Below are 17,657 nucleotides of genomic sequence, written 5' to 3'. Positions count from 1 at the left end.
GCCGGCCCCTGGCCTCCATTAGCCCCGCCAGACCTTTGCAAAATCCTTCATCGCAAGAAGCGGGGTTGTGCCCGGAAGTTCGCAGTTATGATTAGTACTACTTTTTGCAAAAATCTAAATGATTTACTTAAAAATTTCCGGTCACAAACGCCCTTCTTGCAATCACTTTTTTTTTCCCCCGCAAATCTAAAGTGGGTCTAATAAAAAATGCCATCTCTGCCAGGAGCCCTGATTCCTTTGCCTCTAAACCAGGGGCAGGCAATTATTTTGGGTGGAGGGCCACCTACTGAGTTTTGGCAAGCTATCCAGGCTCATGCAACAGGCAGCCTAGGGCAGATTAAAAAAACTTGAAAAGTAACATTAAAGGCGCCTACTGGCTGAATAGGTTGGCTGGGCAGGCCACATCCACCCCTGCTCTGAACCAAAAGAGCTGCAACCTGGATACCCCATCATTTTGGAGGCATCCAATAGGCCCAGCACACACAAAACCCAAGTTGGTTTTTGGGGGGTTTTAAAGAATTTTTTCCTGTTCCAAGCCAAATCAATTCCAAAACCATGAGTCAGTCCAGAACCGTAAGTGGCCCTACAGCCAGCAACATCCTCTACTCCACCTGGGGCTTCAGTCCTTTCCAATGTCTTTTGGCAGGCATCCTACTTGCAGGCCCATGCCTGGAGACTTGGGGTTCAGATGCCCCCCCTGAGTTTTGCCTGCTCAGCTGTAAGGCCACAGAAGCAACCCTCCCCCTTCCTATAAAATGGGCTTGAAGCCCCAACACTTCAGTGGGTAGTAAACCATGCCAGAAGAAAAGTTATCCCCTGGCCCCTTAAGGAGAACTGCCTTCACAGACCCAGATACGTGGTGCTTGCCCTACATGCAAAAGCCAAGTCATTCAGGGAGTCTTACCTTATGACCGCTCACCTCAAAAAAAAAATTCCTTCAACTTTGATGAGCCAGGTCACACATTCACTGAGGCTTACAGTGAATGATACAAAGTAAATAAGGCTTATTTGCATACTTATTCACATATTTTTAGTTTTTCAGAAAATATGATCATTTTGAGCTTCCAACACCATAGTTCCATATTTAAGACCTAGGACCATCCTGCCTGATGTTGCCATCTGCTCCCTCTGCAGGGGCAACACCAGCTCCTACTGCAGTCATCCCTCCCCTGGGAAATGATGCCAGAGCCTGCAGACACAGCCAGGGCCTGAACAGAGGGCTGTGCCACCCATGAGAGAAGATCAAGGCTTTAAAAGGCAGTAGACCCACATACAATCAAGGCCATGGCTAAATGGGAGCCATTCAGCTCCAGGGCTTTATATACGTGCTGCCTCTGTGCCTCCTGGCTGCAGAGGGAAGCTTGTTCCAGAAACTAGAAAAGGGGCTAAAAGTTCAGGCTTCGGGGCTGCTCTTCTTCAACAGCAGAAGAAAAAACACAGAACAAAGGTTGGAAATTTTTTTTACATGACAGCCTGGGTCAGGGCAAAGGACACCTGCATGCCACCTACCCCTTCCTGCAAGGGGAGGAGAAATTCAAGTCAGCTTTGCAAAGAGAAAATGTTTATTAAGACAAATCAAAAAGAACAGCAATCATGGAAACAAGAACGCCTCACAGCTCATGTGAGATGTACAGGAATAAAACAGAACATTATAAATCAGCACAGGCAGGAGGAGCAGCTTGGTCATGGAGGATTCTTCCATTTCCGCCTTTGGCCAGCCTTTGCACAGCCACGTGCTTTTGTTCCCTGCACTTAGAGCCAGCGAGCATCTTCCATGGATCTGACAATCATTCATTTCTACCAACGCAGCCCTTGCTGCTACCAGTCCAGTGATCCTTACCACCCTCAGGGGGTAACAGTCCCAGTACATCTTGGCTCCTGATGCATTTGCACAGCTCCAGTAATAGGTCATGCAACAGCCTACATGTAAAAACTTAACTTGATAGTGTGACCTAGTGAGAATATCTGTATTTGGAGGATATACCCAGATGTTAGTTAAAGTTTAGAGCAAGACAGCCCTGTAAGTGAGGGGTGTACCATACAACCCCTGTTCCCTAGCCCAGTAGGACCATGATTTTATGGAACTAGATAATAAAAAGTTTAGTTTAGGAGTGATACACAAACAGGAGGGGAGCCTAGGATATGGTGGCAATGGGGATAACTTACACATGCAGAACAACTTTGCTGTAACACAGACTCTTGGAATACAGAAGACCAGAAATTAATGCTATTGACATCCAACTAACACACACTCACTTGGTTTTTCACAGTCCAAAGGAAAGGGCATTTAAAAAAAAAAAAAAAACCACTGTAGTTCATCACATATAGCAGCTTAGGATCCTAGCCCAACTTGTGGCAAGGGTGAATTGCATTGTATAGAGAACAGATCATTTTTGTACAAAGCCCTTAATTTAAATGGAAAGGAACTGCATGAAGAGGGAAAAAATAGTGTCTAAACCTGAGCAAAGGGCTGGGGGGTAGGGGGAAAGCTTTGTACATAAATGACATGATCTCAAATCTCATGTCTTGATTTTTTTTTCCAGTTGAAGAGGAGAAAAGTAAGTTTTACTTTCCTTGAAAACTTGTAGAGGTTACTAGTGTGTGGTTCCCCCCCACCCCATCTTCTGTGAAAGGGCATTTTAGAAAAGTTTTAAAAAAGTAGCTAAAACATACAAAAAAGGTAAATTTAAAGTAGAAAGAGCCCTTGCACGCCAAAATACCCCTGTATTTCTTACAGCAGCTCCTGACCTTCACTCTATCCACTGTGGAGCTAAAAATAAATTCCAGTTTAGACCACAAAAACAAAACAACTCGGCAACATATTGACCCGTGTATGACACTCATTCCAAAAAAACTCTCTTTATAAAAAACATGGCCAGTCCCAGGTTTGTACTCATCCCTAGATTTCTCCACTTCCTTTTCCTGACCATTGCCAAGGCTGCAAGAATCCACAGCACAAAGTTGTGGGAAGGGGAAGGGAAGGGAAGGGGTCCTGGCCTTCTTCCTTATGACCAGTGCGCTGTTTCCCCCCCCCACCCCAGTGGAGGACAGATGCCTCCACAGTGGCAGTGGTCCTGCTCTTGGGAAGAGCTCTAGGTGTGCTGCATGAAGCTAAGCAAGTATCCTAACTAACACGGTATTTGGATTCCATGATGTCGTGTCACATTATACAAGCAACTATGGGCCGCTACTGGCCTCAGCCAAGACAGCTGCTCCTGTAACGGAACAGGCTTTGGAGGGAGAAGTCTGCTTCTAAGGTGGAGGCAGCTACTTTGTGATCATGTGAGAGGACTCAACTACAAACTAGTTACTGTCCAGCTACAAAACAATTCAAGAAAAGTCAAGTTAACTAATTAAAAGAGCTTACAAGAGACAGAGTGTTTGTGCATCTCCTCCTCACTACTGAAACAAGCCACAGTACCAATAAGTGCTAGCAGTATTAAACTTCAAAATATCATTTAAAAAAAAGAAAGAGAATAAATTCCTTGTTGACAACCTCCCTATTCCTTCAGGAACCAAACAGCAGCCCTTACCATCTCAAGGGGAGGGAAAAAGACAAAACACCGGAACAAGGATCTTGGACAACTAAAGTGGCCCTTGCAATGTGCAAAGAAGAACATGTCTCACTAGCTGCACTGGAATGGAGAGATGCTCTGCTTTTAAACTGGGGGGAGGGAGAACACAAACGCACACCAGCAACACCCCTCAGCATAGGTGCTCATTCTTCTCCCACCTTGTTTCACACTTGAGAAACTCAACCTTACACGTACACTTGTTCATCTCCCAGATAACTAAAGGCATAATAAAGTCTTTCAAGTTCTGCAGTGGAACCTATAGATGGTGCTTAAAAAAAAAAAAAAAATCAAATGAAGCAGCTATAACCAGCATGCCCAGGCTAATGGCCAAGCAGCACACCTCGGGAAGTTTGATGGGAGTTTTGCCAGACAGCCCAATCCTCAAGTTCTATGCCTACATGCAGCAGCCAGCTTTATAATTATAAGACTACTTACTCAGCACTGGTCTCTCTAACACAAGAGGAGTGTAGCACAAGAATCTCATTCCTGGAATAATTGGTGCAGGTATGTCTACTTCTCATACTTCTTACAACTAACTGGCTGAAAGTTGTAGTTTTCTCTCAGTCTTCCCATTGCTTAAGAAAGAAGCTGCCCGATAAGTAGCATTTTCACACACACACACACACACACCTGCTATCCTCCCTCCAGTTCACACTCGTTTAAAATGTCACCACTGCATCCTCTGTACTGTTCCAGTCAATGGAAGCTGAAGCAGCACAAAAGCTGAGCATCACGCTAAGGGAGTTGTTAACAACCCCAGTGCCAAGGCAAGGGAAAGACATTCCCTCCCCATGCCCCCCCCCCTTACATTCACTAGCTTACACAGGACTTTTGATCATTCCTTAGTGCCGTTTTAAGTCCTTGCCCAACATTCAGCAGGCTAACCACACCTCAGGGCACTGTGATTCATCTGCTAATGGGACTCAGCAGGGTAAGCAAGCTCTGAGAAAGCTTTTAATAAGAGCAATGTGCACACACACACAAATCCATACAGATTGTAAATAGGAGACAGCTGCAGTATTGAACAACTGTAATTCTACACTGTCCTGACAGTGGGAAGCATCCTGGGTTAGTGTTTGTTCACAGCATCTGGAGTACTCAGCTGCTCCAGTTTCTCCCACCGCTATAAAAAAGAAAAAAAAATCACTTGACACTCACTCTGGGTCCCCTTTCTGATCACCAGGACACTTGCAGGCTGCAAGTCCCTTCTGCCCCAGCCCCAATCACTAATCTTGGATGATGCAGATATATTGTAATCCACTGTATTTGCGTGGAATACAGTGTTTTCCTGCTCTGGTGGAGCTGTACCAGCATGTGGCACTCATTCCTTCAGGAGATGTTCTGAGAAAAAGAGTATCCCAAAGCATCAGCTATTACCAGTTTACTGCTTCTGTCTCCAAAAGGATCACATCCTAAGACAGCACGTGTGCACATGCACACAACATCTAATTTATAATCTCAAGTCACTTACCAGCAAGGATTATCACAGACTGAAAAAGTTATGCTGACCAGAGGTTACTGAATTGGTTTGAAAGGCTTGGTGTAGTCTAGGTAACGTTACAAACATTCAAAGACAAAAAGCCAAATTTCATAGCAAAACCTACATTATGCCTTTTGAAGTCCCCACTGAAGACTCCAGTCTGGGCAGCACAGGACTGGAGACCTGCCCCTTGGTGCTTTAGAATCCTGCTTGCAATTAGAGACCCTGTCTTTAATTTGGAATAGATGTAGAATCCACACAAGTGGCATGGAAGACAGCTCAAGACCTGAAGCCTCTCTGCAGTAGCAGGGCCCCTGCTCTAAGGCTGTGTAAAATAAGGCTTGTTTGACTTGGTTAAATTGTTTCACTCACCAGTTAAAACCACACCCCTACTTAATACTTCCAAGTAAGGTCATCATCAAGGAGAGCTCCTTGATAAGGCAGTTTTAGACCAGGCTCTACTAGAGAGCAGATAATCTCACTGCACAAAGCAGCCAGCTATAATAGCATTCTCCCACCCCAGCTTCTTAAAGCTTCCTTCCCATGGAAAGGGGTCAGAACTGCAGAGCTCCATCTAACGCTCACCAGAAGGACAGTGAACTTGTTGCATGCCCAAGAGAGAACAAGGTGCAGGCACAGGCACAGAATCCTGCTGATTGAGTGGGACACATTCTGTTTACAAGGGAGACTCTCTACTTACCCACCAAACTCCACTGGATCCATCCCATTCTTTCCCCTATCACAGAAATCCCCATGTGTGAGCACATGCTTTCATAATGCTAGACACAAAAAAGTGTTTTGTAAGACTTTGAGGAATACTCAGCTAAACAGTTTCTATCTCCCCAAACTTCAGTCATTTAAAAAAAAAAAAAAAAAAAAAAAGATACAAAGAGCTGCTTAGGCAGCATGGAGTTAAGAGATTCAGAAAACTTGGAGTGCAGGACCTGTCTAGCTGGGAATAGTCAGTCCATGACCTAATAAATAGTGGAAGGAAGTCTTCAACGAAGCCAGTAGGTAGAACACAAAACCCAGTGCCCTGCAGAGGCTTGCAGGAGCTCTGATAACGCACCAAACTGTAAGAGGGCGTCTCCTAGCATATGCTACTGCACAGCTCCTCTGACACCACCAGGCTCATGGTCTATTTGGAATCCTGAAGCTCCTTTGCTTTCTTCAAAATCAGATGGACATCAGAGATGGGATAGTCCTGCATTAAGAGAATCAGTTCAAGTGGTTTATTGTAAAAGGCATGAAGGTGCCACAAACAAGATAGACACTGGCCTGGCCAAGGTCACCAGCCTGCAAATGACTGTTTTTAGGGACAGAAGTTGCCTTCAGGGTTAGAATCCCCTGAAACAAGCAAGTTCCTGTCCATTTTGTAAGGATGAGGCTTGTACATCCTATTGCACATTAGATTTGTTAGTCCTGAGAGCGAGTTGATTTGATGCAGTGACCAAGTTCCCAGGAATAAACTTGAATCAGGGCTACTGCTTTGTTGAGACCAAGCTGGTTGCTTGGATCAAAGGTATTTCACTCTACATAAAACAGAATTCCCTCAGTCACTTGCTAGTACTTGGTTGTTCCTGCCAATTAAGAGATCTCATTAATGGTCATGCTTCTCTCTGGCAAGCTGGGTATCCCATCAGGATAATAAACTGATCTAGAAATGAGGACTGCTCTGCTCTGGAATGGGGACTGATTTTACTACTGTTATCAAGAGGCATGGCATTTATAGGTTTCTCTTAACTCTAGCTACACAGCCTGAAATAAGCAATACTGAGGCCATGTCATTGTCAGCACACAAGGCATGGAAGAGGGAAGGCTGCTGTCAGAGAAACAAAAAGCTCCCATCAGACAGCAGGATCCAGGAGACCCATCATGTGAAGGCTCAGCCAGTAAGCAGAAATATCATTTTGTCATGAGTGGATTCCCCAATTAAGAAGTTTATAGTAAAAAATCAATACTTCATCAGCTTAATGGGAGTGACATGAAGCCAACAGACCAAGGGCTTTCCAGACCTGTCCCATTATCGTCAGTAGGGGCACCCATAACTATTCTAGCTCAGATGAGAAGGCTGCCATATGCAAGAATTGCACCCAAGGCAAGTCTCTCATTGACAGTTTTTTCAGATTCCTCCTCATTCCTGCTGTATTTAATCTTTACCTGTAGCAGCCTCATGTTTAAAGTGAAGTCCCCTTCCAGCAGTTGATCCCGGATTAGTCTGAAAGAGAGGGCACATTAATCCATATGCTTCCGACTCCTTAGAACAATGTCTAGTGTTGCCCCTGAAGTTATCTATAAAAGGTGCTGACAGTCCACCACACCACCACCCAAAGTCCATGTTGATGAAAAATATGGTGTTAAAAATGATTACAATTCTTCTCAGAACCCTGCTCATATGTCCGTGCAAGCAAGACCCCTAGATCTTTGGATTCAGACAGGGAGATGGGAAATCAAGGAGCACAAGCCATGTCAACATGACCCAACATAGAAAAGAGCCAGTTTCAGGGGGGAAGGTGTGAATTGCTGGGCACTAAAAATCAACCCCCCAGGGTTTTACAGCACTCACGTCAACATGGCGCAACAAACGAGCAGAAGAAAGTCAAAGCGGTTGTCATCAGCAAAGAGAGAGTCCCATATACGGATGACATCAGGCAACAGGAACTCCTGGGACAGCAGCAGTGTTAGCCAGCGGAAGGCAAAGAACTGAGGCTTGATGTTCTGTTCTTGCTGTTGGACAGACATGAGGCAGAGTCAACATTTCTCGTCCAGTTTACTACAAGCAAGGGACATGCTTGTTTCCTGCTTCCCTGGCCTCCACTTCATAGAACTAACTTTCTGGTGGAGTGATATGGACAAAAAAAGTAGCCTGTACTTCATAGTTACTCATCTCTGGTTCAAAGGCTCTTAGCCTTGTCCTGTGATATCATTCATAGGTTCTTTCAAAAGGCTTCTCAGACCCACCACTCAAGTCCTTGGAGCACAATGACAAGTCCCCCTGCATGCCTCTATCCTCAGTGTCTGTGGCCAAAGCAGAAGAATTACCTCCAGCTTTCCACACATGGTATGAAGGAAATTTTATTTTCCTGAAATGCAATCCCAACAACTTAAGTACATTCAGCTTTATTTCCCCTTTGAAAGGGGCTGTTCACAGGAAGTCCTAGGTTTCCCTGTCAGTTGAAATCAACAGTATGTCTTCTCCTTTCCACAAGTTAAAAAATCCCCTAGTCATCCGAACCTACTCCTAAAGAAATAAGACAGGGCAGAGTTCCACGTTGATTAGTGCCAAGCAACAGCACTACTCAAAGCTCTTGTCCGCAGCTGTGACACTTCTTACTGTGGTGCAGTTTTCACAAGTTAAAAGGAGAATCAGGACACTTCCTTGAAAGGCTTATCTGAATGCTGAACTGCTGCTGACTGACCACACCACTTTCTAGGTAGGTCACCTTCCCACCAAGTCAGAATTCAACGTCTCTGGCTATGTCACTGGTCTGACAGATGCCCTCTTTTAAGAGTTATACAAGATAGATCCCAACCGCTTAGAAGCCACATTAAGATCACTTTGTGTCTTTCTGTAACTCTTAAACCAATAAGACAGACCTTGTATTCTAGCCAAGTTTGCACTAGAAGCTGCAGGGATAATTTCAGAGGGAAGTTCTGTCTGCAAAATAATTCACAAGTAATATGCTTCACTTTGCATCCCAAATCTAATGTTACACAGCAATATTAGGCAGATCTTGCATTTCAGAGGATCTGCAACCCTCTATCACCTTACAGAATATCGCAAAACGTTTGTCAGGCACTGAAATCCTCAAAGGCTGTCTTCCTGTGGCACCATTATTACATGTCCAGGTTGGTACTATTACCAAATCATCACGGCCAATGTATTATATAAAAACCCAGTGCTATTAGGACACCAGACAACAAAAGCCAACACCCAGGGGATTTGTTTTTGATTTGATGAAGTAAGACCACATCATCATTTGTAGGTCTCCATCTTGGACTCAAGGCAGACTATCCCTGGGGACAGAAGCCCTTGGCTTTACATTTTATTTAAGATTTTTATTAAGCTTTTCTTTACTTAAAACACTGTTACAAATTTCAAATCAGCCAGCAAGCTCTGGTCTGGAAGCAGCCTGAAGACCCATCACCTCACTACATTTCAAGCAAAAGCGAGACAAATGTCCAAGTCCTCACCAGTTTAAGGTACAGTTCTACATCCTTCTCCTTCAGGGTGGAGTAGACCTTCTCCATTTTGTAGGTAATGCCACACTGAGAATCATCAAGGCTCTTAATGAAGTTGTCCCGGATCTCAGCCATCAGATTGGTGAAGCAGAAAAAGGTGTCTGCTTCAGCATGTTCTGGAAAAAGGAAAGGAGAGAAACCTAAGAATGGAGGAAGGAGCAAAGGCATGCAAGGAAGTTAGTGCAACCTTGCTGATCTTTCCTTCTTTTGTACTAGATGCAAATAGGAGGTGGGTCCCACATGCTCTTGGCTTATGAAGTTGGGCTGAATTTATACAGTTGCTCTGGCCCTCGGCTTTTAGACATACAATAAACCGATTCTCACCTGGAACGCGAGACATGAAGCACTGGCACAACTATTTTACTGTGGTACAGGAGCAGACAACTTGAAACAAGCACCATTCAGATTTAAAAGTTATGGTGGTTTAGCTCCACTTCACACCAGGTCAGGGGCAAACAGAACAACATCATCAGGTTCAGCTGCTGGCATTTGCTCCTGAGCAGTAAGTTTCCCCATGACCCTTAAGTCACATTTATTCACAGCTACAGCATTCTTATAACAACTGGAGACAGGCTGTGGAATGTGAAATTCATCAGGAAATTGGCCATTTGCTCTACTTTGAGGCATGATGGTACAGACTTCATGGAAATCAAAACTGACTTTTAAAGACTGATTTTCAAAACCATCATAGAACTGTACTGAAGAGCGCCGATCTCCTGAAGCTCCTTCCAAGTACTTCAAGCCACCCCCCTTTTGAAAGAGGCCATTGCTAGGAAAAAGCTGGGAGTCATTGGAGTCTACATCAGCTGCTTCTTAACCATTCCTTACAGAAGTGGCACAGATCACTCAAGTACAGTCCTACCTTTCCACTCACTGTTGGGATCCGTAGCAAAGGTGTAGTAGAGAGGCCCCACTATTTCATTCATTCCCTGGACATATGCTATCCCTGGATTCAGCTTTGCATAGATGAATAGGATCCGTTCTACCACCTCCCAGTGAGCTTCACAACCATTAGGCAGAACTTCATATTCACTCAATGAATGAGGAGCAGATGGTTTGAGAGGGGAACTCACCTAAAGGGCAAGAAAAAAAAAAAAACCCAACATCTGGACACCCAGTTTCAATGGACAAAACACTTTACGTGGGGCCAACATTGACTTCAGGTGCTCAGCTCCTAGATGCTCCTTAGCTAATTAAACAACATGATCAGGAGGCAGCTATTAATGCTTAAATGCAGCCCACATGCATGATGCACTGAAGACTTGTCCACAGAATAAAGGAAACTAGGCCAGAAAGCTCTTACTAGGACTGCTGCACTGGCTCATAAGACAGACAGCTACCCCAATTCAAATTGCAGACTACACCCCAGGTAGGAAGAAGGCACCAATCTGCTACCTTGAATCACTGAGGAAGCAGAATGAAGTGATCAAATCACATATGCTTTGAGCTTAACATCTGCCACTGGTTACAGAGGATCATCAATTGTTTACTACTCTGCCCACAACATGATGATCCTAACTTTTTATGCAGATGGTGATTCAAGCCTGTTAGATTACATCCAAACTGCCCTTCAGAAAAGCCTGTTCCCCTGGAGAAAGGAAGAAAGCACCACACTCCAAGTTCACAGGAGCCCCCACCACAGGTGGAGGTGAAAAAAGGAAAACCCAGCCTCTCAAATAAGCCAGCCTGGCAGACAGCTTGGCAAGGGTACCTTGGAAGTGGTACTTCCCTAACCTGCCTGGTCCCCATCCTAGGGAGTGTAGGAGAAGCTCAGTGCCAAGTCGTACATTTGTAACGCCACTCCGGTTTCGTGCTACTGTCTGCGACTTGAGCGTTGTCTGTTCCACCCGCTTGCGTAGTGTCTCAAAGTCATTCTGGGGGTCCAGGATTAGCAAGCAAGGATACTCAGTTGGGCGCTGGAAGAATGCCATATCTGGGTATAGCCTCCTACAGTGGGAATAGATGAAAAAGCCATATTTCAAAGAGGGACTTTAGGAGAGGAGTGTGTACATGATGTGAAACAGAAGGGCCCTGGTAATGTGAAATACTGGTTACTACTGAAGTGGCAGGCACATGGTGTGGGGAAGAGGGAGAGCAATAGTGCAACTGAATTGGGCATTTTACCAGAGACCCTGTTCACATACCTGACATCCTTGTCTATCTGCAGCAGGACTTCATTGTCCTTGAAGTAAGTATTCCATCGGCTGTCTGGGTTTGGATTGAGTGGCTGAAGAAGGACAAAAGCACTGTAAATTCAAAGGTTCACTTACAAGCAAACTTACACAGGCTGAGTGGAGGCCTTTTGGCTGTGCCTACACTATTCAAAAGAACTGTGCTATCTATCACCTTTCTAGCCACGGTGTGTTTAAACACAACTTGCTAGACAAACATCAGCTCTGTTTCTCTTGTCAGCTTATGTGGGTTCTTTGTAGACACTGGTCTACCTTGGATCACAAACAACTTTTGGTCAGTCCTGAGCAGTACGAGCAATTCATTCTCACTGGTCTCTGTGAATTTGCATATGAATTCAGGCTTCACTAATCTACAGCAAATTAGCATTCATGGTAAACCTCTCATAATGCATAGAAGGTATTTTCTGTACGTACTACCATAACATTTTCTCACTATTTGCCAATTGTTCCGTTAGCGCAGAGCTGATACACTTGCATAAGAGCATGAGAAGCATTGCCAAATTATAAAGATCATTGCATTAAAAAACAAACAAACCCGAACACAAACTCTGCGGTTTGCCCATGGCTAGGGAAGTGTAGGATAATTTCCTACATATAGTCAGTCTCTTAACAGACATTTAGGACAAGATAACATGCAGACTTTCCAAACAGTGCCCAAAGAAGACTAACAAAATCATCTGAAAATCATTAGAGTGCAGTAAAAGAACATTTCAAGAACCCCAAAAGGTCAAGGTAACAAATGACTGAGTAAAAGCGTGGAGTGCATCACACCCCAGCCTGCTGCTGTCTGATCTTTTAGGAGACTTCAACCTAGGGTAGATGGACTCTGAAAGAACGCTAGAGACAGGTCATCAGAACACATAAGCAAAGTGATCAGTCACAGTAAATCAGTGGCAGAGCTGGGACCAAGAGTAAAGCTTCCTGCTTTTAAAACCCATGGAAGCAGCCTGGTCTGATGGCTAGACCAATATCCTGGTTTCAGGTGGATCTACAACACTGCAATCCAGGACAGAAGCACAAAAAAGCTACATGGAAAGTTTCACTGTGCTAGAAGCTTTCCTTGTCCCCTTCCTGACTCTTTACTCCTACTTAAGGTCTTGTGCATTGAGAAGCAGGCAAAATAGAGTAAGGGAGAAAGGAAAGGAAACTTGGGACAGTGGCTTTACAATTTTGAATCTACAGGCTATGGAGTCACAGCCGCATTAAGACAAGCACAGCTGTGCGGTATGTGACGCCGCAGACACGTCTGTAGTACCACATTCAGCTGTTCTCTGTACTGCAAGGTAGCAGCACAAGGGAGTGGGATTTTTGACCCTGGGGTGGTGGTGGTAATAATAATCATCATCATCATCAAACAGCGCATGCCACCTGAAAATCAGAACCTGGCCAGCGGCAGCCATACTCCAGCTGCCAGCCAGGTTCTGCTGCAGCCCCAGGAGGCCTCCAGGACCCTAGCAAAGGCTGCTGAGGCCAGCCTAGTGCTGGCCTCAGCCTCCCCTACCCCACCCGTTGTAACCACCATGCAACAGAGGGTGCATGGCACAGGCTTTCCCTGGGGACAAGTAGCAGCAGCACAAAGTGTGCCACTGCTTCTTGTCTCTGGGGAAACAAAAATTTACACTCACGTGGACATGGCCATAGGTGACAGATGCTTCCCTTGGGACATCACATCCTATGATATGGGCCTGAAACTATTGTTCTGTAAGCCAGCAGCAGTAACTCTATAGATCAAGCCAGGATCCAGTACAAAACCTGCAAGAAAAATTTCCAAGATATGAACTTACATGGTCCTCTAAGGTTACATCCTCCCTGGAGACACCAAGGTTGGCTTTGGCTATCCCAGGCTGGATAATCATTTCCTTTAGGAACTGGGAATACAGTTCCCTTAACAAGAGAGAGAGGAGGAATGTATATTAGGAAGGAAGTGACAATGAAAAAAAACATCCAGCTAAACTTGGACAGAGTTCTCAGAGCCATCCTGCTCAGCCAGAGAACAGCTGACCTTCCTCTTCCAGGAGGTATTTAGCCAGCTTCTCTCTCCAAGACAACAGGGGCATGAAAAACCCATTCTTCCAGCCAAAGGCATCCAAGTTTACACCACTATTTAGGAAAGTGCTGTATGCCTGCTCCCCTTTCCACCCCCAAACACTAGGAACTATTGTAACGTAAGGACAAAAAGAAAGAGGAAGTGAGGGCTTCTGTACCTCTGCTTCTTCAGCAGAGAACTCCATACTGCTTTGTCCACTGGGAGGTAGTTCAAAAGGATCTGAATAGAAGAACCAAGCACACATTACTCCTTGGATCAGACAGTGCTAACAAACCACCAAGACTGCTAACCTAATGGGGAAGGTTGTTGGAATCTGAACTGGCTCCTTGAGGAAGACTGGAGTTTCTTGAACACCCACTGGTTAATTGCAGAGTTGGGGGAGTGGGAAGGAGCAAGGGTCATGTTTTACCATCACTCTGTGCAAAGGTGTGTGGAATTCCTTCCACACAAGAAACAAAACTCTAGTTGGGCTGAGCTTCTGGCTTAATACCAGGGCTGTGCTTGTACCACAGATAGATACGTTTGTGTGGGGAGAACTGTTACTGCTATTTCCAGTCCCTTGTTCTGACTACTCCGAGAATCATCAAGGGCTGTAGATTCACAGCAACTCCCGAGGTGGTGATAAGTCAGTCGGAGCCATCAAAAGGTTCTGGTTTTCAGTGCACAATACATTGCCAGATTAAAACAATCCAGAGGGTTACTCACAGAAGAGAAAAGCCCCAAGCAAAAACCCACCTTCCAGCAGAGGCAGCGCAGCCCACCGTCAAAAGGAATCCCTGTGAAACATCGGGCAAAGAGTCACTTCAGTAAGCCCCAGCCCTTCCACTGTGTTATGCTGATGCAACCAAGTGAACAGCAGGGCAGCGTGTTTCTAGCAGGCAAGAAGCTTTAGAGACATTCAGAAGCTCCAGGTTCCCCAAAAGAGTTAATCTAGGAAAGTAAGAGTCATCTGCACACTCCACTCCTGCAGGAACAGGAGACTGAACGAAGCACAAGGAAAATGACAAGCTCTCCCGGAGGATGGAAGAATCCTCCAGGCGAGGCACAAACCAGGGTCTCGCAAGTGAAGACATTAGTAGCCATTTCGTGGCAAACAGGAGAAAAAGAGCTTGTCAGCGCACCAAAGCTTCAGACAGCACCGAGAGATAGCAAGTCTCCAAAGCCTCCGAAACAGCAAACATCTCTTTCAACTACATCCATTAAAAATCACCCTGCTTTGTTAAACATTCACAGAGCTGGCAAGGGAGAGACCAGCATTAGCTGCTGAACGTTAGCGAGGCCTCTAGAGTGGAGCGTGACTCCTCGAGCCAAACGTTTCAAATTCCTTTTGCCCACTGGAAAGAGCACAGCCGCTCTGGAAGGAAAGCAAGTGCCAAAGGGCAGGAACCACCACCCAGGACCGCTCGCCGCAGAGCAACACCCCAGTTTCCACCACGGAGGGGCCTGAAGCACAGGCCTTCCTGCTCACCACAGCTGCCAGGCTTGGGGGCTGCTCTAGACCCCAGCACTCAGCGACGCCCGGGTCTCTTTTGGCAAGGGCGCCGCACCCCCGGGGCCCCCTGAGTGGCAAGTCCCTTACCGCTGAAGCAGAGCGCGCGGAGCTTCGGCAGAGCCACCTCGGCCTCGCCCAGCACGTCCCGGAACTCCGCGATCCTGCAAGAGACGAGCGCGCTCAAGCCCGGCCCGGGGCGGGAAGGGAAAGGACGCAATCTTGACCGGCACCGGATGCAGCAGAGGCCGGGGGGGCCTGCCCCCACCCTCCGCCCCGGGAACCCGCAGTCTCAGCCCGGGCGGGGGCGGCCCGAGCCGACCCCACCTGCTCTTGTGCAGACTCGACATGGTGACTTCCTGCTGCCCCGCGCCGGCGCGCCGAGATAAAGGCTCCGGCGGGAAACTCGGCCCCGTTCCGCCCCGTCCCGTCCCCGGGCTCGTCCTGCAGCCCTTGCTCCTCGGGCGACGACTAGGGGGCTCCTAGGCGCGGGCCTGCGAGCGCACAGGGCAAGGTGCGGAAGGCAGGACTTGCCTTTTTTTAGGGCCTTGGGAGCAGGTTGATGCCAACTGCTCCTCGTTCCTGGCCTGTCCCGGGATTGAGGCGGGCAGAGAGGGCCTCAGTGTCCTGCTCTTGGGTCGCTGGGAGAGGCACTAGAAAGATTTTTTAGGTCTTTGGTGATGTTGCTTAGACCAGGGGTGGGCAAAATGCAGCCTGTGGGCCAGATGTGGCCCACCAGGCCATTCTATCGAGCCCACGGGGCCCCTAAAAAAATTAGAAAATTAATATTTAGCTGCCCCTGGCTGCCTGTCATGCGGCCCTTGACGGCTTGCCAAAACTCAATAAGTGGTCCTCTGCCCAAAATAGTTGCCTGCTCCTGGCTTAGATGGAATGAGAATCCTCCGACCCAAACGGCCCAAATCCCGGTTCTTTGGCCAGCTCCTACCAGCCCAGAGCACACCACAAAGAAACACAGGTTTCCTACTTGATAGTGATAAGGAACTGGGGGTTCCTAAGAAGGACACGACTGAGCTGAAGGTCTTAAATATCGCTGGTGGATGGAAAGGCTTAGCTGGAAATAGATATATTTTCATTTAAAAAAAAAAAAATAGCTGGAAACCACCCAGCCTTTCTTCAAATTTTTAATCGAGATCCATTTGGTTAAGTAGGTTTTGGGACACAACATGGAGGTCTGCTGTTTCCTGGAGATAGTCGTTTTTCAAATGACGCCCATAGAGATCAGTTGAAGGACATCTAATGGAGGCTACTGGGATTTGCACTATGGAGAAGGCAGTTTTTACACTGGAACGATTCAGTTCAGATGGGACCATGTGGAATTGCACCCTCTGGGTCATAGTTTCATTGTGTTGCCCCCAGTTTTTTCTCCTTTAATAGCACTAAGGAAGGCTTTGGTTCCTTCTGAGATTCAGTTGCCATCTCCAGTGCCAGAACAAACAGGAATCAGGGCTTGTAGTAGAGGTGGTATTTTTTTATTAGACCAACAAGATTTGTGCAAAACAAATTCTTTAATTGCAAGCTTTCAGGCACAAACACCCTTCCTCAGGCATTGGAGATAACAGGATTCACTCATTTTTTGGTTCAAAGAATCTTCTGCTGCTGGTTTTGGTGTATATGGAATTATCATGCATTATTTTCCCAGAACAGAGGAATAGTCTCTCACCTCCTATATACTCAGCAAGGATCAAATTGTACTTTGTTCTCAAGCATGAACGGGGTCTGGGGCAGGATCAGTTCAAGCTCTGTCACTGAGGAAACACAGTGAAGACAGTACAGGCAGTCCTTGACTTAAGATGTTTTGAGTTGCAACAAATGGCACTTACGACATTTATAAATCAACACCCTGTAGTGACTTTCTGACATCATTTTGTCTTTACGACGCTTGATCTGACACCATGCCACACCAGCAAACGAGTTCACTGTGTCGCCCATCTCCCTGGAGAACATCTGTCCAAACTTCCTTGGACACTTTCTTTAAGAAAGCAGACAAGAGTCCAGGAAAACCTGCAGCCAAGACCCCTGAGAAGACTCCAGCCAAGAACCCTTCAACAAGTCCAGCAAAGTCACCTCAAAGCAGTCCTTCCAAATCAATATGATTGCTATTTACAATATAAATACATTAATGCAGCTGTATTACTCATTTATACTTGAGCCCTAAGTGCCTGCACTGATCCAGGCAGACACGGTTCTTTGGGTGAATCTGAAATCTTTCATTAGACCAACTCAAATAGTTGGGAAAACATTTCTTTAGCAAGCTTTCAGGTTTAAAACCCCATCTTATGTGAGGGTAAAGCCGCCCCCCGACCCCCGACACCACAACAACATGAAGTGAGCTCTCCTGATAGGGCCATGCCTCCAGGCGCTACCGTAATGACATCATCCCCTCACATGTTTGGGTACCAGGCTTGTGCTGTGTTAGTCTGACGTAATATGGCAAAACGTGACGTCATAAGGCCACCACATGGCGTGACTGCGGGTTCGGACCCCGCAAGGGCCGGGGTGCAGTGTCATGGGCCGTGGCGGGGACGAGCCGAGGCCCCTGGCCGGACAGCGTTCCGTCCGGGACGCTGCTTCCGGCGGAAGACACGGCGGCTTCCAGTCCCGGACTGTCCAG

The 17,657-nt window shown here is 46.4% G+C and overlaps 2 protein-coding genes across 2 annotated transcripts in view; both read right to left on the bottom strand.

Moving 5' to 3' along the window:
- The window catches only part of ENDOG (endonuclease G), a 7,274-nt gene extending 5,988 nt beyond the window's left edge, over window positions 1-1,286 (bottom strand). Inside the window, exon 1 of the mRNA XM_019541109.1 lies at window positions 1,275-1,286. Coding sequence (XP_019396654.1) covers window positions 1,275-1,286 — 12 coding nt within the window. The remainder of the gene's footprint in view (window positions 1-1,274) is intronic.
- Window positions 1,287-1,546: 260 nt separating this feature from the next.
- TBC1D13 (TBC1 domain family member 13) lies at window positions 1,547-15,434 on the bottom strand. The gene is made up of 12 exons (XM_019540736.1): window positions 15,353-15,434; window positions 15,116-15,189; window positions 14,272-14,312; window positions 13,694-13,755; window positions 13,274-13,373; window positions 11,442-11,524; window positions 11,085-11,244; window positions 10,160-10,370; window positions 9,250-9,413; window positions 7,622-7,782; window positions 7,216-7,273; window positions 1,547-6,259 (listed from the first exon to the last, which is right to left on the bottom strand). The coding sequence occupies exons 1-12, from the start codon at window positions 15,373-15,375 to the stop codon at window positions 6,194-6,196; spliced, it is 1,203 nt and encodes a 400-aa protein (XP_019396281.1). The 5' UTR covers window positions 15,376-15,434; the 3' UTR covers window positions 1,547-6,193.
- Window positions 15,435-17,657: the final 2,223 nt, after the last annotated feature.

This window comes from Crocodylus porosus, unplaced genomic scaffold (assembly GCF_001723895.1).
Source record: "Crocodylus porosus isolate Cpor-Errol unplaced genomic scaffold, CroPor_comp1, whole genome shotgun sequence".
NCBI classification, from domain to species: domain Eukaryota; kingdom Metazoa; phylum Chordata; order Crocodylia; family Crocodylidae; genus Crocodylus; species Crocodylus porosus.
This window is presented reverse-complemented; position numbering and strand designations above follow the sequence as displayed.

Bases quoted from the DNA above. Each gene is read 5' to 3' on its own strand.
- TBC1D13 (XM_019540736.1), bottom strand. From the start codon at position 15,375: ATGTCGAGTCTGCACAAGAGCAG. The intron at 13,756-14,271 runs GTGGGTTTTTGC...TCTTCTATTCAG, and splicing joins TGCGCTGCCTCTGCTGGAAG to ATCCTTTTGAACTACCTCCC. The intron at 7,274-7,621 runs GTGAGTGCTGTA...CCTCTCTTTCAG, and splicing joins GTTTGTTGCGCCATGTTGAC to ACTAATCCGGGATCAACTGC.